The sequence below is a fragment of the Hemibagrus wyckioides genome, linkage group LG25 (genome assembly GCF_019097595.1).
Source record: "Hemibagrus wyckioides isolate EC202008001 linkage group LG25, SWU_Hwy_1.0, whole genome shotgun sequence".
In the NCBI taxonomy this organism is placed as follows: Eukaryota; Metazoa; Chordata; class Actinopteri; order Siluriformes; family Bagridae; genus Hemibagrus; species Hemibagrus wyckioides.
In genome coordinates this window covers 6,481,145-6,506,766 of record NC_080734.1, presented here as the reverse complement: position 1 = coordinate 6,506,766, position 25,622 = coordinate 6,481,145, and the positions used below count along the sequence as shown (strand labels likewise).

General features: G+C 38.0%; 3 protein-coding genes across 5 annotated transcripts; all 3 read right to left on the bottom strand.

The window, feature by feature from the left end:
• Positions 1-1,824: 1,824 nt before the first annotated feature.
• Positions 1,825-6,045, bottom strand: gja1b (gap junction protein alpha 1b). Of its 2 annotated transcripts, none has more exons than XM_058379417.1 (2): positions 5,891-6,045; positions 1,825-4,717 (listed from the first exon to the last, which is right to left on the bottom strand). In XM_058379417.1, the coding sequence occupies exon 2, from the start codon at positions 4,698-4,700 to the stop codon at positions 3,558-3,560; it is 1,143 nt and encodes a 380-aa protein (XP_058235400.1). In that variant the 5' UTR covers positions 4,701-4,717; positions 5,891-6,045; the 3' UTR covers positions 1,825-3,557. The 2 variants fall into 2 exon arrangements, with proteins under 2 accessions (XP_058235400.1, XP_058235401.1); XM_058379418.1 differs by having other exon boundaries at positions 1,825-4,714; positions 5,891-5,986.
• A 10,613-nt stretch (positions 6,046-16,658) lies between these two features.
• On the bottom strand, positions 16,659-24,911 carry LOC131346171 (gap junction Cx32.2 protein-like). 2 transcript variants are annotated; one of them, XM_058379545.1, is made up of 2 exons: positions 24,792-24,911; positions 16,659-17,519 (listed from the first exon to the last, which is right to left on the bottom strand). In XM_058379545.1, the coding sequence occupies exon 2, from the start codon at positions 17,501-17,503 to the stop codon at positions 16,772-16,774; it is 732 nt and encodes a 243-aa protein (XP_058235528.1). In that variant the 5' UTR covers positions 17,504-17,519; positions 24,792-24,911; the 3' UTR covers positions 16,659-16,771. The 2 variants fall into 2 exon arrangements, with proteins under 2 accessions (XP_058235528.1, XP_058235527.1); XM_058379544.1 differs by lacking the exon at positions 24,792-24,911 and adding an exon at positions 18,164-18,308.
• Positions 18,554-24,932, bottom strand: LOC131346170 (gap junction Cx32.2 protein-like). The gene is made up of 2 exons (XM_058379543.1): positions 24,792-24,932; positions 18,554-22,444 (listed from the first exon to the last, which is right to left on the bottom strand). The coding sequence occupies exon 2, from the start codon at positions 22,413-22,415 to the stop codon at positions 21,597-21,599; it is 819 nt and encodes a 272-aa protein (XP_058235526.1). The 5' UTR covers positions 22,416-22,444; positions 24,792-24,932; the 3' UTR covers positions 18,554-21,596.
• Between the last annotated feature and the right edge of the window lie 690 nt (positions 24,933-25,622).

Genomic DNA, 25,622 nt, shown 5'->3' with positions numbered 1-25,622 from the left:
CGATATCGACCGCTCTCCCAGTTGAAGAATTGGAAGCATCCTACTGTTTTGATTCACTTATGCTTAAGTAAACAGCAAAGAGTGTGCAGGAAACATAACTGTGCATGATATACTCGTGCAGAACGGCCAAGCTGAGAGCACAGGCCCATTTGCTGAAAAGACTGAGAACATCTGATCTTTTCACACCCTGCATGTGATGGGTAGCGTTCCAGCGCTCTTACAGAGTGCCAATCTGTTTAAACCCATGATATACTTTCTGCTTTACGTATGTTTGATATCTGTAGTGGTGGTTGGGGGGGGGCACACAACCAGGAATGTAACACTGGCACATTTAGAAAAGATGTATGTTAGGATTGACCTCGTGGTCCAAACGTTACCTTACTTAACCTTTGGGAATCATAGCCTTGTTGGCTGAATAAATGCCCTGAAACCCTTCATGTGTTTGTGTTTGTGTTTTTCATAAAGATGGAAAAGGGTTGTTTCATGTTGTGAACGCAACACAGCTGGGAATCAGTAAGAGGGCTTTTAGACACAAATAAGAAGGTCGGATTTGCTGCCGAGCCAGACTGCTGTCCAATAGAAAATATTACGAGAGCAGCGTGGCATATGTTTTTATAAGACATGGGGGCAACGTCATAACAATGAGTTGATTTGCCATTTTTAGGCAAAGTTAGCAGCTTTAACACGGATTCCCAGAACCACCCTGGAGTTGTGGTCTGGGTGGCTGCTCAGGCAGAGGAAATGTAACTCTGAAGCTGAGGTTTCCAGGAGGCTGTGGAGAGAAGCAAAAGCTTTATGTGCATTTAAAACTGTCCTCGGTTGAATCCTCATTGTCCAAAAATAGACAAGAGAAACATGTGTGAGCCATGGAGCACCGTCTCAGACATGCTCGTTCACCTCAGAGAGGGCACAGAGTCCTGGCCTACGTTTTTTAACTTCTCTCAAGCGGCAGTAGCATTGCATCATGCGACGTTAGCGAAACGATTAGCCTCGAAAAGATAATGCAGGTTTATGACACGGAAAGATGTTTTCTGAAAATATTCAGGCTTTTTCTTTCACCAATTTCAATTTGTGCACTAATTAATCTCAACAATTACCTGCACAACCATTTTCAGGGAAGTCATTCTCAGGGAGTCTCCCGTTCATAAAATAACACTGGGTGATAAAGCCGATATTAAAAAAAAAAAAAAAGGGAAGAAAAAAAAGCCATCGGTGAATAAAAGATCTGGATTAATTAGCACTAGATCAAAGCCTCATGCTTTTTTCCCCCTGCACTCTCTGCTCTAGCCACATGTGGTCCACAGGCTCGGCCCAGACATGTGGTTTTATTTAGCTTTGTGGAAAGGTTAAATACGAAACTTGGATAAGGAAAAAAAAAGCACTGGATCTTTTTATATGATGAAAATTTAAAAGTTTCAGAGGCATTTTAAGACATACATGTGAAAGCGTATCAGTCTTTTTCAGTTTGTAAGTAAGTCTTGGCATGGGATTTTGGCCATGACGCCGGCTTAGCCTTATTGCCTCAGTTTATGTGCGTGGTTTTGTGTAAAGCTAATTCTTTCAAGCAAAATGCCTGTACCAGGCCTTATTTGATACTGGCTCCAGACAAATTGTTGTGCATTGTGTCATTTTCAGATTATATGTGTTTAACAGCTTGTAAATAATAAAAAAAATACTCAAAGCACCCCAACAAAGTCCGTTTTTAAATGTTTAAAAAATAGCCGGAGCTTGAAAAAGAAAATCGATCCTAAATTCATGTCATCCTTAATGAAATATATGATAAATATATATATGAACATCTCATAAAAACATAAACACATGGAATATAACAAAGAAAAATCTTTATTGGTTAAAATAGCCATTTTTTCACAGATTTGATTAATGACTTCTTTTTGTTATCATGCATTTGCACACTGTACAACAGTGGATTCTTAAGGAAGGACATTTTCTCAACGCTCTTCATCAAACAAACATAAAACTGTATTTCGCCTCCTTCAGTGGATATGAAACATCTCGGTTCAGGGCCTTCAAGGTCCGAACCTATACAATGGGTTTCACGTGAAATCTGTTATTTATCTGTTAATATCATGATTGTTGGCCTGGTGTGTGCTCAAATAAATTAGTCACATGCATAACAGAGAGAACATGTTGCCACTTTTGCATCATACAACATCTTTGCCAAAGTCTCAGTGCAAATACCGTTGTAGCTGAAAACAATAATAAAAAAAAGAAAAAAAGAAAAAAAATCCAAGAACCTTTGAGTACCGTTATGCTGTGATGTAAAGTTTGCGAATCAAAACCTTAAAAAAGGTTCCGAGATTAAATTTAATCTACTAGTGTTTGGTAATTGTGGAGCTACATTGGCATATATCTCGTATTCATTTAAATGACTAAATATTAGTCCAGCTCTAACAAGCAGTCTTCTAAAAACTCACATTTGTGACAGTTAGCTTGATTTACAGTACTAAAACGCTATCTCTCAAGCAGCACGATTACACTGATTTAAAACAAAAACAGAAGAAAAAAAACACTCACTACATGGGAAGAACACAGAACTAACTTTCCTTTTCGATTCATCAAGAGAAATAAAGGAAAAGTGGCATTATTTTATTTTTATTATTTTTTTTTTTTTGATCAAAAAAATGTAAAAAAAAAAAACAGGGAGATCATATAAACCCTTACTCTCAAAGTTGTTTTTTTTTTTTTTTTGGAAAATAAAAATGGAAAAAATAAACAGATCTTCTGCCCCACACCATTAGAACAAACACCAAAAGAATCAAAACTAACACCACATATATTCAAAGTTTATCAGGAAAACGACAGTCCACTACGATTAATAAAAGCGACCTTTTGTTAATAAATGTATTGCCAAAATTTGGATTATTGTCAATAAATATGCAGTTGGCTCTAATGATTTGTTATTGCTCTTAATTTTGTGTGAAATTATTATTCAGATGGATATGACCTTGAGTAGTAGTCAGTCTCTGAGTGGTGGATGTCCTGTACTCTTTATGAATAAATAAATATAAATTCATGAACTTCAGCACTAGGAATCTACACACATTTGACTAGACAGTGTCGAGGTCATAGAGATGAGGAGGGTGGAGGGAATGTTGTAAAATTATGGAATTATAGTATTTTTTTTGTTTTATTTCAGTAATGAAATGTGCCTACAGGCTGAATCAATGAAAACAATCGATCACATGACCAAGCTATATTCATCCGGGGGGTGGGGGGCGGGGGGCGGATTGGGATTGGGGATTTGCAGGAAGTGAATGGAATATGCTCATTGGCTTCTCACCCCTGTCACCATACAGCTGTTAAAGGCATGTTAGCGCCGCTAGTCTTCGACATTGACGTTAATTAACACATAGTACCTCCAGCAGTGTGAGTAATTTTTATGTCTCTGCATCTAGAGTCTAGAGCGAGGACAGGACACTGGAGAGTGTCCTTTCCCCGGGTGCAGGAGACGATATTCTTCTCTCAGTCTCTGCACCTTATGTCCATTTCTTTAACAGACTGGCACAACGCAAGCATGGCATGGGTTAGAGCAGCTTTTAGACATCCAGGTCGTCAGGCCTGGCTCGGCTGCTCACGTGGCTGCTCGCGCGGCTAACCGGTCTCGCCTCGGTGAGCGCCAATGGCTGCAGCTCGCCGCTCAACGGCGCCCTCTTGTGCTCGTGACCATCATCGGGGTAGTCGAAGGCATGTGCGTGCGAGTTGGAGATGGTACTGCCGTTGTGGCCCAAGCGCTGACGCTCGGTGCTGTAGTTAGCCCAGTTTTGTTCGCTTGCCTGCTTGTTGTAGTTGCGGCAAGAGTTGGTCCTCTCGCCTGTGGCTAGCTTGTAGCCCGGCGGTGACATGGGAGACATTGGTGCTGTGGGTGATGAGCATCCGTTGTAGTAGGCATACTTGGTGCCTGGCAGGTCCTTGGGAGGGTGGGGTAAGGTATTGGACTGAAACTGACCCTGTTTTCCCTTGACCCGGTCCTTGATACGCTTGAAGAAAACATAGAAGAGCTCAGCGCCGTTGAGTACCAGGGAGACAAGCGACACCACCAGCATGAAGATGATGAACACCGTCTTCTCGGTGGGACGCGACAAGAAGCAATCGACACGATGTGGGCATGGAGAACGCTCGCAGGTGTACACAGCAGACAAACTGAAGCCGTAGATGTACCACTGGATGAGCAGGAAACCAATTTCGAAAAGAGACTTGAAGAGGATGCTGACGACGTAGGTGCGCAACAGGGCACCCTTCATCTTTACCTTGCCATGCTCCTCCAGACCATGCTTGAACTTCTTCAGCTCAATACGTTTCAGCGGCCCGTCTACGTCAGCACCATCGTTCTGGACGGCACGCAGTTCCTCCTCCTGCCGGTTCAACTTCTGCTCTTTGCGCATCAGGTAGAAGACATGTGCCAGGTACAGGAGCGTTGGTGTTGACACAAAGATGATCTGCAGCACCCAGAAGCGGACGTGCGAAATGGGGAAAGACTTGTCGTAGCACACATTCTCGCAACCTGGTTGCTGAGTGTTACACTTGAATGCAGATTGCTCGTCACCCCACGCCGACTCCACAGCTGTGCCTAACACCAAAATGCGGAAGATGAAGAGGACAGAGAGCCAGACCTTGCCTCCAGCTGTCGAGTATGCCTGCACCTTGTCCAGGAGCCGGCCCAATGCGCTCCAGTCACCCATCTTGGGGCGTGTTTCTGCTGCAAAGAAAAATGTTAAGATTGTTATAACATTTCCATGCTAGAGGCCTCAAAACATTTGCAGTTGATATTAAGGTGTCTTTAAAATTCTACGAATGTGGAGCACACATTGATGTGGGGTTTTTTTTGTGTATCATCATTTATAATTAGTATATTCGCCATAGAAAGCCAGAAATAAGGTGCACTCTAAGAATCAAACCACTTACTAATTAAAAAAACAACAGAAAGAAATTACAGTATCCTACCCCGATCACACAGTGATATATGACTATGCAAGTGTGGAGTTCATCAACAACTGCTTGATAATACTTCCCATAGGTTCAACAAAAAAAAAAACAGGTCATCGATTAGCACCATAACTCATACGCAACAAATAGATATTTCTTCAACAAGTGAAATTTTCTTTTCTCTCTCTCTCTCTCTCTCTCTCTCTCTCTCGTTCTCTTTTTTTCTACAAGAACAGATGTTTTGTGATGTTCATAGTAAATTGTCAGCAGCCGGTGCCTATAAGGCCCAAATGGTTCTCTCTCATCTAGACACAAAACACAGACAAAACTCCAGCAGAGAAACCATTTACCAAACTCTGAGCCTCAGCAGTTTGGGATCAAAGTACCGCTCCTGCCTGCCTGGAGTAGCTGAACGATCACCATCTAAACCAAGAAACACGAGGAATGCCTCCAGGACAAATGGAACAAACAGCGACTATAAGCTTCAGATAAGTCTACTGGACATTTAAGCAATGAGAGCAATGTGATAAAATTAGACAACAGCTATAATTGTATATTATACACATGGATACAGTCTGGTTAGTTTAGAAGAAAAGGAAATTTACAGTATGTTTAAACATTTCTTATGAGTCATGTATATGATTCATTGTGGATTTTTTTTCCCCAATTATTTTCTCCAAACAATATAATACATATACTCCTGACAATCACTATATCCCAGTGGAAATGTTTATAAGTATCTAGTAACCTGTAAGAAAGTACATCATGACTTTATCCATCAACTCAGACACATTAAAAAAACTCCTCCAGAAGTCTAAGCACAAGTCTCCCTAAGAAATTATTTACTCTTCTCATTATCTTCTTCTTCTTCTTCTTCTTATTATTATTATTTAAAAACAGTATAAAGTAGGTAAAAGTGGATAAAAGTGTACCATTGGACACATACCTGAATGGACAGGGAGAGGAAAGGAGAGCCGAGCCCTGATGGACTTTCTCCGGCAACTTCCTAAACTCCGACTCGGTTGGACTTCAGAGAAACTGAGGCTCACTTGTCAAACTTTCCTCGCTTATATGAGGTGGGGTTGCCAGATTGGACATTTTCCGTTTTTTTTTTTTTTTTCTATTCGCGCTTGGAAGGGAGCTGTCCTTTAGCAGCTTCACATCCTTTATTTTTAAATAAACACCACAAGCCTATCTGTGATATTGTGTTACATTCTAAACATATTTGGATCACATTTGTAGAGTTTTGTAACTTTTTCCTGTTTAAAAAGTTTCCCAATCTGGCAACCCGTGAAACTGTGCGGCTGCTTATTTGTAAGGCTTGTAAGACGGCACGCGAAATCACATGATTCCTGCGTCATAATTTTTTGGCTCTCCTAACCTTCTTACATTTTTTGCATCTTCGTGCATTCTTACAAATTCAGGGATACTTTTCTCTACTTATCCTGCCAAACTAACCCAGTAAATTCCCAACACTGTCTGATTTATTGCCTTAGCTCTTCACATAGGGCATTGGGTTTATTCCGAGTAAAACTGAATCGCAATATAAATGTGCAAAAAAACCCCGTTTTAAACACTTTTAGTCACATTTGATGTCCAAGGTCGTCTCTCTGTCAGGTAGTCCTGGGCTTAAAGCATGTTGCTGCACTTGAAAAGGCGTTAGAAATACTTATAACTATAGTGTCCGAATATAAATGACAGGAAAATCGCCTAAAACAGTGCAGGAGTGGACTCACGGTCGACTGAACAGGTAAACCGCGCCATCTGGTGTACAACATCAGTAGTTTACTATGCTGATTCACTCACCGGTCACTTTATTAGGAACACCTGCGCGCGTGCGTGCGTTAAACGCATTTATCATATCAGCCAATCATGCGGTAACAGCACAATGCATGAAATCAATACATGCCACGATCAGAGTCACAAAGATGGCATTTTTTCTTCATCCTGATGTTTGAGGTGGACATTAATCTGAGCTCTGGGTCTGTATCTGCGTCATTTATTGCGTTGCGCTTCTGTCACGTGACTTGTCACAGGTAACTGCATGGACGTGCAGGTGTACGTGTGTTCCTAATAAAGTGGACGACTTTTAGCCTATTTATGAACCTAATATTTTATACAAAGCAGTCACTGGGTTTAGCTTGTTGAGGTTTTGGGACAAACCTAAAAGGAAAGGCAATTTCTAGAATTTTCCACTGCATCTTCTGAGACAGAATGGCAACCAGAAAAACAAATCAAATACATCAACTGCAATTAGAAGGGGAAAAAAAAGCCCTGAAAAGTTCACTTTTAACTTGTAATTAAATTGAAAATGATATTTCTCTACACATTGTGTAAGCTATATAAATAAACAAACAAAAATAGTAATTAGCTTGATAGCATGATGCGTTAGCTGCTAACAAACCAGCTAATGTTATTCGAGGGCAAAACATGACTGAATTGGGTTTTTGGTAATAATTAAAGCAAATTAGTATTTTGTGACATTATTTAAAAAGAATAGATAGAATTTATAGTGTAGATTTTGCTGCTGCGTTATGTCTTGCTTAGCTAGTTAAAAAAAATACTGCCTCTGTAACATTATATATCTCAGACTGCTGATATTCATAACACATGATTTCAAAATGGACACTAAGGTTTTGTTTTTCAGTCCAGCTTTCGTGGTATGTGTTTTGTAGAGGAAAAAAGTGCTCCTTCAAGCTTTATTTCTGCTGACAAAAAAGGAAACTCGATGACTACAACGTAGCAACACAGTCATTTTTACTGACAAGCTGGGTTAAACAAACCAACCCAACACACGCTGAGTTTCCAGATTCCCAAATTGGGTTATTTTTATAATGCAGCAATTGTTTGAGTGTATTTATGTAGTTTTCCAGTTGTATTTCTTCAGCAGTGCTTTGGCTCCTGAATGCTCAATGCTTCTCCATGTCTTCATTCACACATTTAAACCTAATGCTCTTGCTGGTTTATGGCACTTAATAGTGGTAATGGCACCTAATGCAGAGTTGGACACAACTCATTCATATTTCGGCCATGTTCTTACCAAACAACAAAGAAAGAGGTACTTCTCACATAGGAATGTACAGGGGTTGGACAATGAAACTGAAACGCCTGGTTTTAGACCACAATAATTCATTAGTATGGTGTAGGGCCTCCTTTTGCAGCCAATACAGCATCAATTCGTCTTGGGAATGACAGATACAAGTCTTGCACAGTGGCCAGAGGGATTTTGAGCCATTCTTCTTGCAGAATAGTGGCCAGGTCACTACGTGATGCTGGTGGAGGAAAAGTTTCCTGACTCGCTCCTCCAAAACACCCCAAAGTGGCTCAATAATATTTAGATCTGGTGACTGTACAGGCCATGGGAGATGTTCAACTTCACTTTCATGTTCATCAAACCACTCTGTCACCAGTCTTGCTGTGTGCATTGGTGCATTATCATCCTGATACACGGCACCGCCTTCAGGATACAATGTTTGAACCACTGGGTGCACATGGTCCTCCAGAATGGTTCAGAAGTCCTTGGCAGTGACGCGCCCATCTAGCACAAGTATTGGGCCTAGGGAACGCCATGATATTGCAGCCCAAACCATCACTGATCCACCCCCATGCTTCACTCTGGGCATGCAACAGTCTGGGTGGTACGCTTCTTTGGGGCTTCTCCACACTGTAACTCTCCCAGATGTGGGAAAGACAGTGAAGGTGGACTCATCAGAGAACAATACATATTTCACATTGTCCACAGCCCAAGATTTTCGCTGCTGGCACCATTGAAACCGACGTTTGCCGTTGGCACGAGTGACCAAAGGTTTGGCTATAGCAGCCCGGCCATGTACATTGACCCTGTGGAGCTCCCGACGGACAGTTTTGGTGGAAACAGGAGAGTTGAGGTGCACATTTATTTCTGCAATGAGTTGGGCAGCTGTGGTTTTATGTTTTTTGGATACAATCCCTTTCAGACAGCTTCCTCTTGCGTCCACAGTTACTCCTGTTGGATGTGGTTCGTCCTTCTTGGTGATATGCTGACATTACCCTGGATACCGTGGCTCCTGATACATCACAAAGACTTGCTGTCTTAGTCACAGATGCGCCAGCAAGACGTGCACCAACAATTTGTCCTCTTTTAAACTCTGATATGTCACCCATAATGTTGTGTGCATTGCAATATTTTAAGCAAAACTGTGCTATTACTCTGCTAATTAAACCTTCATACTCTGCTCTTACTGGTGGAATGTGCAATCAATGAAGATTGGCCACCAGGCTGGTCAAATTTAGCCATGAAACCTCCAACACTAAATTGGTTTCAGTTTCATTGTCCAACCCCTGTATATATATATACACACAGTGGGGCAAATAAGTATCTGATACACTGCCGATTTTTTTCAAGTTTTCCCACTTACAAAGAATAGAGAGATCTGTAATTTTCATCATAGGTACACCTCAACTATGAGAGACAGAATGTAAAAAAATCCAGAGAATCACATCGTATGATTTTTAAATAATTAATTTCCATTTTATTGCATGAAAAAAGTATTTGATACAATAGAAAAATAGAACTTAATATTTGGTACAGAAACCTTTGTTTACAATTACAGAGGTCAGATGTTTCCTGTAGTTCTTGACTAGGTTTGCACACACTGCAGCAGGGATTTTGGCCCACTCCTCCATTCAGGTCTTCTCCAGATCTTTCAGGTTTTGGGGCTGTTGCTGGGCAACACGGAGTTTCAGCTCCCTCCATAGATTTTCTATTGGGTTCAGGTCTGGAGACTGGCTAGGCCACTCCAGGACCTTGAAATGCTTCTTACAAAGCCACTCCTTAGTTGCCTTAGCTGTGTGTTTGGGGTCATTGTCTTGTTGGAAGACCCAGCCACGACCCATCTTCAATGCTCTTACTGAGGGAAGGAGGTTGTTGCCCAAAATCTCGCGATACATGGCCCCATCCAGCCTCTTCTCAATACAGTGCAGTCGTCCTGTCCCCTTTGCAGAAAAGCACCCCCAATGCATGATGTTTCCACCCTCATGCTTCACGGTTGGGATGGTGTTCTTGGGATTGTACTCATCCTTCTTCTTCCTCCAAACACGGCGAATGGAGTTTATACCAAAAAGTTCTATTTTGGTCTCATCTGACCACATGACCTTCTCCCATGCCTTCTCTGGATGGATCCAGATGGTCTTTGGCAAACTTCAGACCGGCCTGGACATGTGCTGGCTTGAGCAGGGGGACCTTGCGCATGCTGCAGGATTTTAATCCATGACGGTGTAGTGTGTTACTAATGGTAACCTTTGAGACTGTGGTCCCAGCTCTCTTCAGGTCATTGACCAGGTCCTCCCGTGTAGTTCTAGGCTGATCTCTCACCTTTCTCAGGATCAGTGATACTCCACGAGGCGAGATCTTGCATGGAGCCCCAGTCCGAGGGAGATTGACAGTCATCTTGAATTTCTTTCATTTTCTAATCATTGCACCAACAGTTGTTGCCTTCTCACCAAGCTGTTTTCCTATTGTCCTGTAGCCCATCCCAGTCTTGTGCAGGTCTACAATTTTGTCCCTGGTGTCCTTAGACAGCTCTTCTTGCCCATAGTGGAGAGGTTAGAGTCTGATTGATTGAGTGTGTGGGCAGGTGTCTTTTATACAGGTAACGAGTTCAAACAGATGCAATTAATACAGGTAATGAGTGGAGGATAGGAGGGCTTCTTAAAGACAAACTAACAGGTCTGTGAGAGCTAGAATTCTTGCTGGTTGATAGGTGATCAAATACTTTTTTCATGCAATAAAATGGAAATTAATTATTTAAAAATCATACGATGTGATTTTCTGGATTTTTTTTACATTCTGTCTCTCATAGTTGAGGTGTACCTACGATGAAAATTATAGATCTGTCTATTCTTTGTAAGTGGGAAAACTTGAAAAATCGGCAGTGTATCAAATACTTATTTGCCCCACTGTATATACTATCTGTATGAACACTGTATATTATCTGTTACTGTTGTACATACAATGTACATAATACATACATTTGTGCACAATTTATAATTACACCTGACACTTTATCTGCTGTAAATAAAATTTGCACATACTTCTTTATGCACACTCTGACATAGCCTTATATATCGATGTACATATTTACATATTTATCTGCACTTGTTCATTTGCACAATTTCTACTATTTGCACTTCTGGTAGATGCTAAACAGCATTTCGTTTGCTATGTACCTGTACTTTGCAATGACAGTAAAGTTCTATCTATCTATCTATCTATCTATCTATCTATCTATCTATCTATCTATCTATCTATCTATCTATCTATCTATCTATCTATCTATCTATCTATCTATTATTTAGCTAATGACACTTACGCTTCATTTATGCCTTTACAGTTGTGCTCAAACGTTTGCAAACCCTGAAAGAACCTGTTAAACATTGCCATTTATTTGGAAAATATGACTGGCAATGCAAAAGATTTTTTTCTTATTTAAGGATAGCGGTCAGGTGTCACAATGTCAAGATGAAGCACTACTTTTTCTTTAAACACATTCTCGCCTTTTGTCTAAGGCAGTTCTACTTGAATGTCACCAAAGCAAATCAGCAAGAAAAGGCCAATTGGAGGCTTGAACACTTCTTGACCAAAACTTTTGATATCCTAGCTGAGTATAAAACAGTACAGGTGTGTTCTGTACAATTTCTGGACCATGAGTTGTATTCAGAGTGTGTGGGAAAAGGTCAAAGGTGGTGAATTTTAATACCAAAAGCCTTTTTAGTTTTTTATTGAATTAACTTGCAATAAAGGGAAGAAATCTTAGATTTTCTGCTGATCTTTTAGTTTACAGGTATTCTTTTAAATCCAAGAGAAAAGTATACACAAATACACAATGCACAAGTGTTGCACTGCAAGATTTATTACTATTACTGGCACCTTATGATTTAAAGAAGAAAAAAAAAACATATGACCAGATATCTTCTTTGCATTTTATTACATATTTCTTCTAGCCAACTTTTTTTTTATTACTCTAGAAATAAGAAATAATTACTCTGCATCTTTTGTTTATTTTGGTTGTTTTAAATAATTAGCAGTCAAAAAATCACTGCTTATTTCTAATTTAATTATACAAAAACATTGCATTGTCAAATATCCTTTTCATTTATTGTATGATGTACTTGACGTACCTAAAACTGTATGATTGTCAACAAAGCTGGAATATAAAAAAATCCCAAAATGTAAAATTTTACTGTACTAAATGCAATGCTAATGTTAAAAATCAAATATTAGTTAAAACAAAAATGATAAAAAAAACATTACTTGATTACTTGATACATTTTTTAAAAAAGGATTTGCATTGTTTACCATTTACAGTTATATAATATTTTTATATAATTTATATTGAGGCTGCTATTATTTTCTTCAGGCATAATTTTATGGACACTAATAAAATAATGGATTAATTTTACAGTGATTTTTGTATACAAAGGGATCCTCACTATATGATAAGAACTGACTGTTAAAAGCAGCTGGGCTGTGATTGTTCTGTTTTGCTCATTCTTCTGCACCCTGATGTACCTGAATTGTACATGAATTTGTGTTTGGTTTAAAACATAAAATAAACAAAACAATGTACCTCTGCTTTTTAATATTGATTAAGACATTTATAATAAAATACAATCTAAAGCATAAAATACACTAAAGCATAAGAAAGAATCAGAGTTTGAAAAGATGTTTTAGGTGTTTAAAATGTTATCTAAGATGAACAGAGAGGAAATAATTGTGAAAAAAGCTATATGTTATATATACACACTGTATTTGTGAATAAAGACGGCAGTGCACAGAATACAGAAATAAACTGAAGTAATTGATTAATGATTAATTGGACTAATGTGTTACTGAAATGTTTCCTGGGGTGCCAGTATTTTTGTCTATGGAACTGTATCTATGTGGAATGTAAATCAGGAAGAAGAGCCTACTTGGAGACTTGAAAACATCATAATCAAAGGTTTTGGGATGAAGGACATTCAGTTAACCATCGAGGCTCCAGACAGCAAAGAATGGTACAATACTTCACTTACTTCATGGTCAGTTTTAATGAGACCATCACTTCACATCGTGTAAAACAGTACAGGTGTGTTGTGTATGCTTTTTGGACCATGAGACATATTCAGAGTGTGTGCAAAATAGCAAAAACCTGAGATGCTAATATTTTTATCCGTGAAACTCTATATATGTGAAATATTGGTTTGTTTGTCTTTATGGAAACCGTACCCAAAGTAAAATTTCCAAACAGGAAATAAGTTTGAAAAGATGTTAAAAGTGTCCAAAATTCTGTTCAGTATAAGCAGGGAGTGAAATAATTGTAAATAATTGTATGTATGTGTTTATATAAACATACACTGTATTTGCAAGTGAAGATGCCAGTGTACAAAATACAAAAAGAAACCGAACTGAGAAATGTCAGCGGTTACACGTGCTACTGAAATTTGTCCTAGGATGCTAATATATATTTTTTGGTTTGTTGTCCTTATGGAAATAGAAGCAGAATCCCAAGTCACACTGGTAGTAGGCAGTGAAATGCGTACACACAGAAAGTTCTGGTCATTCTGCATTAAAACACTGAAGAGCCAAAATGAAATTTTACGTTTGTTGTTACGTGGACAGTATTTCTGTGAACTCCCAGGTAAAGGAGCAGGTCTTTAGCGACACCAAGAAGGAGAAAGAAGACCTGGGGGAGGAAATTCTGGAGGTTTCTGAAGAAAAGAAACAAGTCCTCTAAAACAGAGGAAGCAGGTGAGTGGACACTGGAGTGCAGTGAAACACTACAAATCAACAAATATTACTGTATATCTGTAGGCAGTGTACATTTTGATGACTTTTAATATTTACTTATGTTACAGATACACGATCCACAGCAATGGTGGATGGAGATGGTGTTTCTGAAGTGTGTTTCAGTGTGGTCCAGGAGGACATGATCAACCTCCCTCAGAGTAATTGATTGAAAAATCTCTAGATGTAACAGTAATCAGAAAACAGGTTACTAAAGTAATAAACGACAGTGGAAGTTGAAGCCAAGGTGAAGTCTCAGAAACTCTTGAAGGATGCCGAGCAGCAGAGGTCTGCTAAGATGGCTAGCAAGATGATGTTTGTGTTTCAGCCAAGAAAGAACACCTACTGGGTCTTGTTTAAAGGAGCACAAACATCGCTCACAACATTGTAGACCAGGGTAAGTATCAGGGATTGAAAATCAGGACAACTGAACATCGAGCAAAGTAACTGGGAAACACGGCAAATTAAATACAAACAGAGGAATGAGAAACAAACGACAGGAATAAAACAGACAGAGGGGGTAAAAAAACATGGGGGAAACAATGACCTCTAGTGGCCACATCAGACTAGAATCTTAGGAAGAGTATGACCACTGCAGGGTAAAGCCAGTAGGGGGTAGTAACGTCCTCAACTGGACAGGGAGGCTGAGGAAATTGCTCAAGAAACTGTAAAATATTTCCTAAGGGGGTCTGAGGATGCTTTTCTGGGTGAGCATTTCTGATTCTGATTTCTGTTCAGCAATCTGTTTGAAACAAAAATGATGGCTTCAGCTTAAATGTGAGGGTTTAGAGAAACGAACATTAAAAGTGTTGTATAAAATTAAATTAAAACTGGAACTGATTCTTGCAGCAGCCTTTTCCCTTCTTCCCACTGTAAGTCTTTTTACAGAAAACATTTTCTGTGTGTGTGTGTGTGTTATATTTTAATATGTTAATACTATATGTAATATATTTTTAATATATTATTTTGCACCAACACATCCGTTGATAGATCTATAAAAAAACATAACACATTTTAGCTAAGAAATCAAACAAGTTGCATAAGTAATAGTAATACTAATACTAACCCACTAATACTTGAATCAGCTTTTGATTTTATAACATCACCTTTCAGTTGTCATGAGCATAAATAGTGCTTTAAGCATCTATAAACAATGAACTTGGTGTCACTGGTAAGTCATAACTCAAATCAGCTATGATAACTACTTTTCAGCTCACCAGATTGATACAAGTGCACATGTAGCTCGTCTTATAGAAACTGTGTCTATTCCCCGAATAACAAAGAATATATATTAATTAAAAGTTCTCGGAATAATCTTAGCACTATTAAACCAGAAATAAGCAAACAAAAAGAGTTTCTAAAGTTTGGGCTTCTCAACATTAGATCCCTTGCACCCAAAGCACTTATTGTTAATGAAATGATCTGGCATAATAGACTCGATACCGAAACCTGGCTTAAACCGAATTACTACATTGGTCTGAATGAGTCTACTCTGTCAGGATATGTCTATAAGCATGAGCCCCGTCGGCCTGGGCATAGAGATGGTGTTGCAACTATCTACAGCGATTTCCTTACTGTTACTCAGAAAACAGGATCCAGGTTTATTTCATTCAAAGTGCTTGTTTTAATGTTGCACTCTCAAATCCCTGCAATCTCTTGCTCTGGCCACTGTGTATAGACCCCCGGACCCTAAGTTGAATTTCTTAAAGAGTTTGCACATTTTCTGTCAGACCTATTGGTTAATTTGTTAATTGTTTAAAGTATTGATTTTAGGAGATTTTAACATTCACATAGACGATGCAAATGATACTTTAGGACTCGCATTTATGGACTTACTAAACTCCTTTGGGGTTAAACAAAACATCACTAGACCAATTTTAATCATATGCAAGATTTAATTACATGGAGCAGACGTCACTGATATAGATATTCTACCTCAAAGCTATGATATCACTAGATTATTATCTCATATTGTACACTCTACCTGTAGAACAGATTAGCCGTGTCTCTCCATGTTATCAATTATTCCGAGCATTAACGACAGATTCACAAGTAATCTGCCTGATCTGTGTCAACTTCTTACCACTACCACTAAATGCAAACGATCTAGATGGAGTGCATACAAACTGTAATGCCCTGTGTATTCTGACACCTTTCTGTCAGAACCAGCATTAACTCTTTTAGCAATATGAGCATCAGCATCAGTAGTTCGTCTGTTGGATCGGACCACACGGGGCAGCCTTTGCTCTCCGTGTACAATGAGTACATGTACATGTATCAGTGAGTCTTGACCACCCATGAAACCTGTCGCCGGTTCACTGTAAGTCGCTCTGGATGAGAACATCTGCCAAATGCTGTAAATGTAAATAATTTGTAGGAGGTTGGGAATACACCATGAAAACATCTTATTGCTAAAAACAAAAAAGGTTTGGTCATGGGTGGAGGTGATGGTTTGGATTAGATCATCACTTTATTCCTAATGGGTTTATCTTTGGTGGCTGAACATCCCCGAGTCTTACCTTTACATCTGGAATGCCATGTAAACATCAACACCATGGACCCGATGTACACAACATGAGAGCCGATGTACAACATGTTGCCTGATATTTACAGCTGGGAGGATATGATTGTGCCATCCATTCTAAACTAGCATCAGAAACATACGTTTTCTTTAGCTAAATGCAACCAACCCTCCAAGATGATGTGGTTTTCCAAATCATCTTTCTCATCCATGCCACATGATTAGCTGATTGGATGACATGATTGTCTGATTGGATGAGCAGGTCTGAAATAAAGTGGACAGTGAGTGTATATGTGATGTGTCACATGTGTATGTGTCAGATTAGATATAAATATAATGTTTATAGCTTCGTTTATTTTTAAATAGATGTTAAATCCCCTACTATGTAGATCATTGTGAGGCATTATATTTATTTATTTATGTAACATTCTTACAGTATACAGATGTTACAATAAATTCATGAAAGATGTTTAATTGAAATCTTTATCTCCCAGATTAGGCTGTCAGAATAAACTGGTGGGATTTTCGTCAAATTTTTTCACATGCCACTTGCCATGGCAAGATCGTACTCTGCTGCACAGCAGGCAAACGACCTCGATCACGTTGAGCAGCAGGGACACACCCGCTATCCCTAGCATGAAGATGTTGAAGATGTTCTTTTCCGTTGCAGCTGTGATGTAGCATTCCACATAGTTAGGACATGGCTCTCTAGGGCAAGAAAACCCAGGGCTCATGATGAAGCCGTATAGGTAGTAAAATCCGGCGATGAAAGCAAGCTCTAAGATGATTTTGAAGAAAAGCTGTGTAAATCTGCTCGCCCACAGGCTGCACTGGATCTTCCTCTGTATCTGCTCATCTGTGTATTTGGGTTTGTGTTTTGTTTCATCATGCTGTGGTTTTATTCTCGCTCGCAGGGTGTTCTCCAGGTGAGCAATGTGGATGACATGGCACAGGTACAGTAACGACGGCATGGACACGACGATTACCTGAATCACCCAGTAGCGAATCGGGGAGATGGGGAATTGAAAATCATAGCAGGCGGTCTTACAGCCAGGTTGTTGGGTATTGCACACAATTCTGGGCTGCTCGTCTGCCCAGATAATTTCAGCTGCTGCACCCAGAATCAGGATCCTGAATACAAACAGGGCTCTCATCCAGATCTTACCGATGACTGTAGAATGGGACTGCACCTTATCCAGTAACAGATATAGAAAGCCCCAGTCTCTCATTTCCATTAGTAATCAGACTTTCCTGCATAGATAGAAATGTAAAGAATACAAATCTATTTTATCTTGTAGTTTAGTAAAGAGACTAATTGTTTCTTGTTAATGAATTCTTTCCATTGTTTATTACCCCAGGAACATCGATAAAATATATGCAAAAAAAAAAAGGAAATATAAGTTAAAAAATAATATAGTGAAATATGTTGCCAATATGTACAATGATCTATGAATACATTCATAATATTTTATAAGGAATTATGCCCTTAGAAAAAGCCATTAGAGTTTACAGCAATGTTTCTAAAGCATTTATAAATTGTTTATAAGAAGGGATTATGGCACATTATATTGCTAAAGAAACAAAGGCAATTCACAGACTAGTGTGTTTACAGCAAATCTGTGAATATGCAAAATCATGCAGAATACATTGCCTCACATGTAAGACCTACATGATTTCCATTACTTGGAATGTATTATGAAATGTAGTATGATAAGTAGTCATATACATCACACCAGAAAGGAAATTACAACACAGACACAACACAACACAATTCAAAAATCATTTACAATCTCAAAGTATGCATTTATATTTATATTCCTTCTACTAATAGATATAAAGGCATCATTTTTCAGCTGTAGGTGTATAATGTGTGGAATATTACGCCCGTCACTCACCTTCACAGACAATATACAGATATGTGCAGATAAAAAAAAAAAAATCCATAGCCCAAATAAAGGCTTACTGTGATCTGTGTTTGTTTTCTGATGGTTTTTTATTCTACGGATCAGCAAAGACCCCATTCGTGGTTAGTATAGTGTATTAATAATTGACAGATGTACATAATCATGGACCATGCTCTTTACACTGATCTGTTCTCCACTCATTCTCATCACACCTTTAAAATAAAAACATTCCTTTATCCTTTTATATACGTGTGTGGAATTTATGTAATTATTAATATAAACCTGTGATTTGAATTACAGATCTACTGTTAGTAAAAAAATGAACACCTTCTGACCAATCTGATGAATTGAGAATTCTATGAAGTCAACATTATTGAATGTGGAACAAACAGCTGTTCAGATCCACAAATATTTGTGTGAACTGACCTTGAGCAAGGTTCTGTTTACAAAGCTCAGATATTAACCTCTTCACATGCACATGGTGTTTCGGTTTTCCAAACTTGAGCACGTTACTAACTCCTCTTCTGTTAAGAAGATTTATACTGGATAAAATGTGAGATATTTCTATTCAAAAATAGAGTCCATTGGCCCAAATGGCTGTCTCTCTTATATCCAAGCACATAACACAGACAAAACTCCAGCAGACAAATGATTTAGCAAACCCTGAGCTTGCTAAATGAACTGAGTCAAAATTTCTTCACTTCTATGAGTGTTTTATTGCCAGATTGAGAAAATTAAAGCCATGGTTTTTTTTCCGCTTGTGGCAGCAGCGGTTCATGACCATACAGTAGATTTTGGTGAGGCGGGTATTCATCACGGCATTAGACAGAGGCTGTTACACTTGCCTTGTGATCTAGGCTTCTGTCGAATGAATTATCACTGTTTCTAGCATACAGTTAAGCAGCTCATTTTGAACAGCTAGAAATGTACTCTACTATTCAAAAGTTTGGGATCACTTGCAAATGTCCTTGTTTTCTGTTCTGGTTAGAATCAGTTTGCGATGTTCTATGAAAGGAAGTAGTTCACATTATAGTAAGATAAATTTTATACCATGAAAATAAAGAGAGTTCTTTCTTTCTGGCCATTTTGAGCCTGTAAACAAACCCACAATTCCCGATGCTCCAGATACTAAAAAGCCACTTTTATAGACAGACAGACAGACAGACAGACAGATAGACAGATAGACAGATAGATAGATAGATAGATAGATAGATAGATAGATAGATAGATAGATAGATAGATAGATAGATATTTTATTCATGCCAAAAGGGAAATTTAAAGCTTCTAGCAGTATCCACAAGCACAGGTAATAAATAAAATAAGAAGGAATATAACAAAAACTATAAAATCAGTCTGTCAGTGGAGAAGCTGCTCATCTGTCTGGATATAGTATTGCTCTCCATTTCAATACAGTAGTGTTAGTGACATCATCACTGGACATAGCAAACAATATAATTTTCATGAATGTAACATATGATAACAAATAAAAGCTTGAAATGACTGAAATGGAGATGGAAATCATTGGAGTCAAATAGAGTCTAAACCACCTTTTAGCCTTGAGATCATCCTTAATACAGGATTGACCAGAGAAGGGAAAGCAAAAAGCAAAAACTGCAGGCCTAACGAAATCTTACACTTGTCTAAAGTCTCTATCTCCTCTCACCCTTGAGTCTCACTGTAGCTATTTACTTTGCACTTCTTTTTTATTCACCTTAAAACACCTTTAAATCTACCCTCATCCATCCAATGACTGTATATATACTATCCATAAGTCCAATAGCCTCAGTACAACAGGTTTCAGCTGTGCTAGAACAATCACAAAAGGGTTCTCTAATAATCAATTAGCCCGATAAAATGATTAGCTTGGATTAGCAAACATAACATGAGACTGAAACAGAGGACTGATGGATGCTGATTATGGGCCTCCGTGTGACAATGTAGATCTTTCTTTAAAATCATCTGAACAAGGGCATTTCCAAGTGATTCCAGACTTTTGGACAGTAGTGGACCTTTAACTGTGTTTGAGGAAATATTATTTATCAGGATTACAAATTCAGGCATTGGAAAAATTTCTTCTTTTTCCCAACAATTGTATACCTTTAAATACTTCACCTTTCTCGCTCCGGAACTTTTCAGTATATAACCTTAATCACACAGTCTTTACTTACAACTTTTTCATTTTGGAGAAGTTTTCATGATTTTCATGAACTCACATGATTATGTCTACAAGCCTGAGCAAATCAGCAGAAAATCACATGATATTTTTAAAATGATGTCTCAGAAGAGGTCATTATTTTCTTAAAAACTTTAAAACTTCAACTCTGTGCATTCTATAAAGTTTAAGGATACTTTTTTCTACTGATCCTGCCAAACTAACCCAATACACATTCAACACTGTCTGATTTATTACACAAGATCCACACAAAAAGCATGGCGTTTATTTAAACTGAATCACGATGTTAAAGACCAAATACAATTTAAACACAAAGACCGTCATCAGATTTTGTTGGCAGTATCTTACAATCTTTCATACATTTACAGCTTTATGCTGAACATAAAAAAAACGGTGTATTGTAGATTGTTGGGATTGACATTAATACGAGGAATGAGAGTCTGTATAGCCAGCTCAACTGCTATACCGTGCCATCATGATATACAGAATCATTCATTCACTATAATAGTTTATTAGCCTATATTTAAAAAAAATATATGTATATCAATTTGTTACACTCTAAAAATGATGGGTTATTTTTGCAAACCAGTTGCTGGGTTTAGCTTGTTGGTGTTTAAACATACAGACCTGATAGTTGGACTCAGTTGGGCCATTTATTGTCTGGAATTTTTTTCACTGCTGGGAAAACGTTTAAATAAAAGAAATTAGCTGCAACTGTATGAGTTATAATGTCAGAATTTGGCTTTGTCCTACTAAATATCGTCAATTAGAACATTATGTAAGAAAATGTCAAAAATCAGATAATTATAATTATATTTAAAATTAGCATCAAGCTAGAAAATTTACTGCTATATTATATCTAGTTGGTTTAAAAAATGACCGCTGTGGCATTATTAGCTAGTACTGGAGTTACTGGAGATTTCTGATGCACCTTCTATGATTTCAAAATGGACAATAAGTTACTCCATTGAACTCGAGTCAAACTGCTTTTATAACATGTACACAAAAATGTTGCTACTTTTGTGCTGATAAAACATAAATAAACACAGTGTCAACTGCAATGGGGTCAGTTTTTGTCCACAAGTTAAAGTAAACCAATCAACCCATCATGCTGTGGTTAACATCTTAAACCATCAAAACAACCCATGCTGCCTTAGTTCATCAAAGCCAACGCTGAGTTTCCATATAAATCCAGATTGGGTTGTATTAAGTTTTTAGAGTGTAATTATGTCATTTTACAGAAGCATTTCTTCAGTAGCTTTGTCTCTCCTTTGTGATAGAGCGCTTCTCCAGGTTTCTGTTCATACTGTTCTGCTGAACGCTCTCTGAATCCGGGCTGATTTCAGCAAATGGTGGACTAAAGGGTTGTGTATGGTAATGCACCACTCCTTCATATTTTGGCCGTCTTCTTCTTACCCTACAGCACAGCAAATAGCACACTTCCAGTATGTTTAAGGCCAGGGAAACGCATGCAACCACAAACATGAAGATATTAAAGATAGTCTTCTCTGTGGGTCTGGACATGAAGCATTCTATGTCCATGCGGCAAAAAGGTTCCTTACATATGAATCTAGGTATCATAAAAACGCCATACAGCAAATACTGGCCAGTGATGAAAGCTACTTCCAGGATGATTTTGAAAAACAGTTGAGTCAAGTAGCTACACAGCAATCTGCCCTTGATTCGGACTTTGCCGTTTTCCGTTGTGTATTTTGGTGGCATGACTGACTGGTTGGTTTTGCGCAACTCTCTAAGCTTGTTCTCCTGGTGGATGACATGGACGGCATGGCCGAGGTACAGCAGGGTTGGAGTGGACACAAAGATGATTTGCATCACCCAAAAGCGGACTTGGGAGATGGGGAACATCCAGTCGTAGCAGATGTTCTCACAGCCCGGTGTAAGAGTGTTGCAAATTAAATCAGATTGCTCATCTCCCCAAACATTCTCGACTCCTGCGCCCAGAATGAGGATCCTGAAGATGAAGAGGACGCTCATCCAGATCTTGCCAATGACAGTAGAGTGGGACTGCACCTTGTCCAGCAATGTGGACAGAAAGCCCCAGTCTCCCATAGTGATTGATACTGATGATCAGGTTCACTCTAGAAGAAGAGGAAATATTTATATTATCTTGTAAAAGAATGGTCTTGCATCACTGTTTATAAATGAACCAAGTATTATTTTATTTCACAGGTGGGAGAGATGTGGACTTCTTGTTTGTTTGTGTGTGTGTGTGTGTGTGATTACTACCTGTGTGTGGATTGTCCACCAGTACACATATTATACCAAAAATATATTGTATGGCAGCTATTGTAGCTTCTTTCTGGTAGGAAACCTGCTTTTGACAATAAAAGCGCTACAAACAATAAAATAAATTTGAATTGACTTAACTTGACTTAAAGAAATCCTGAATTTCCTACTCGTAACTACGACTTCGTGGTTCAGTTCAAACGTGTTCAAACGTAAATACTTGAACTGGAACACACCATACTCTCCCTAACAACCAGGGACCTTGTCGCTTTCACCGTCATCTGATTACTAATCACACACACACACACACACACATACACACACACACACACCTGTATAAAAGCCTTACAAATAATTATTCTCTGCAAAGTAACGCTCAGTGTCTCCCGCGTGATCCTAACATTTGTGATGCTAAATTTTGGTTTATTCTTGACGTTTACTTATTGCCTGACCTCTCCTTGTTCTTGTATTTCGTTTCTGGACACTGTTTAAATTCTTCAGTATAACCTTTCCTCCAGTATAACTCCATACTGCACGTGCATCTTCTTCAGCAGTCCTTAGCTGACATACATCATCATAATTTGCAAATTAAAGCTAGGCCCATCCCAGATTCTAAGCAAAGCTGGTTAGCAATCGTTTGGAACTAAATACTAAATATTGCATTGTAACAGATTCATTCTTAATTGCATGGAAGACATTTTGCAATTTTCTTATATTGGACTGCAAATGTTCAGTGGGTGCAGCTTTAGTTGTCCAATAGTACATCCAAAACGAAGAATATAACATAAGTAGGAAAACCTTAACACAGCATGATCAATTCCATGTTAATAATGAGTTTCAATAGTACAATAGGTAGCTATTCCTGATGTTGGCCTCCAGGCGGCAGCATTTTCCCATTACTTATAGAAGTGTATAGAAGTACTAAGTTGTGTGCCTTCAGCCTTCTTCCCCTGGGTATGTTATGAATCTTGTGTACATACTACAGCCTTTTGGAGTTAAACCCTAAGAAGCTTAGCCCTGAAACTTGTTTCTAACTAAAAAAGTCCCTTCCCAAACATAAGGGTCCCCTACCACCTATGGATATTTCCCTCAGCAGTGGAACCCTGGCCCTAAAGTACCTCTGTCAAGCACCTTTATAACTCACTCAGCACAATAAAACACTCAGAACTGACTCACACAACTGAACTCTAACACACACATTAATAGTACAGTGTATACTGTTGTTGTATTATGCTACATAGACTTTACACAGTCACAAATCATCTCTTAAGGGAATTTAAACGCTCAAAGACGATTGCGTATTTATGCAGTTTCTATTCCTCTTTAATGGACGCTTCATAAAAACTAACTGGATTTCTTCACAAAAACTAACTGAAACATCAAAAAGCTGATTTCTTTCCATACATTTTGTAGAATTTTGGTAATATAATATAATACATAATTAGCTTAAACAGTGAGATTTCAGCACAATTGTGGACCGTAAGGGCATATGGACAGAAGCTCTTATATTCATAATTCCCCAGTTCACATTTTACGATTTTTTTTTGGAGCACAACAAAGAAAAAGTTTGGCACTGGATTATAAATCATAGAGAAGTTCTGCTTGTTTAGAAAGGATTTGGCAAATGATGTTTAGTGCTAATAATTAATGTACGAAAATGATAAGAAGAAATGACAAAACATAATTATAACAAAAAGAGGAAGAAGAAAAGACAAGACACCAAAGCTGTGTTTTAAATAAATAAATAAATAAATAAATAAATACATAATAATAATAATAATAATAATAATAATAATAATAATAATAATGATGATGATGATGATGATGATGATGATAATATTATTATTAATAATAATAATAATAATAATAATAATAATAATAATAATAATAATAATAATAATAATAATAAATAAATAAATAAATAAATAAATAAATAAATCTATATTACCATCAGAAATTGGTAATTTACTCAAAATAAAAGAGAAAAAAATGTCTAAAACAAAAAACAGTTGAGTGTACATATGCTTAATTAAAGTTTAAAGATCTATTAATGATCATGTTGATGTTAATCTTTGTAATTATTATAGAATTAAGTAACGTATTGTGTCCTTATTAAACTTAGCTTCTATGGATAATTCTAAGGATTTGTAAAACTCAGCACATTAAATGATGCTGTAACACAAGAGAAATAACACTCACCAGGAGCAAAGTTCGTCAAGGGAGTGCTCTCCAAGTGTGTGTTCTTCAAGTGTGTGTTCTTCAAGTGTGTGTTCCTGATTTAGCTAAAACCCACTTTCATTTCTGTTACGTCATCATTTCTCTTAAAGTCTAACAACCAACAATCTCCTCAGCATCGTTGACCTTGGTCAGCTGGACATGCTCATATATTTTTTATCTCATTTCTCAGCTAGCTTTTAATCATTTCTTACAACATCAATAATATTGCAAAATAAAAATCCACACCCAAATTCTAACACGTATCTGTCAGCACATGCGATTATCAACACTAGATGGCAGTAAATGAGACTCATGAGACACACTAAAGACAACAGTCATCAAATTTCACTTCCACAAACAATTTTTTTCCGATTACACGATAGAAATTTCAGTATAATGTACTTTTGTCACATGAATTTTTTTTTTTTTTTTTTCAGCATTTCAGAACAACTGGCTGTGAAAGAGTGTGAATCCACCCTTGATAGAATACTAATACACTATATTGGCAAAATTTTGGGACACCCCTCCAAATCATTGAATTCAGGTGTTGATGTTCAGGCGTTGGGCTCGGCCCCTTAGTTCCAGTGAAAGGAACTCTTAATGCTTCAGCTTCATACCAAGACATTTTGGACAATTTCAATTTTAATACTCATTCTGTTAAAATGGCAGGTTCATGTTAATTAAGATAAATTGTTTATTGGCGCACGGTGGCTTAGTGGTTAGCACTGTTGCCTCACAGCAAGAAAGTCCTGGGTTCGAATCCCAGGGGCCTTTCTGTGTGGAGTTTGTTCTCCTTGGGTTTGCTCCAGGTAC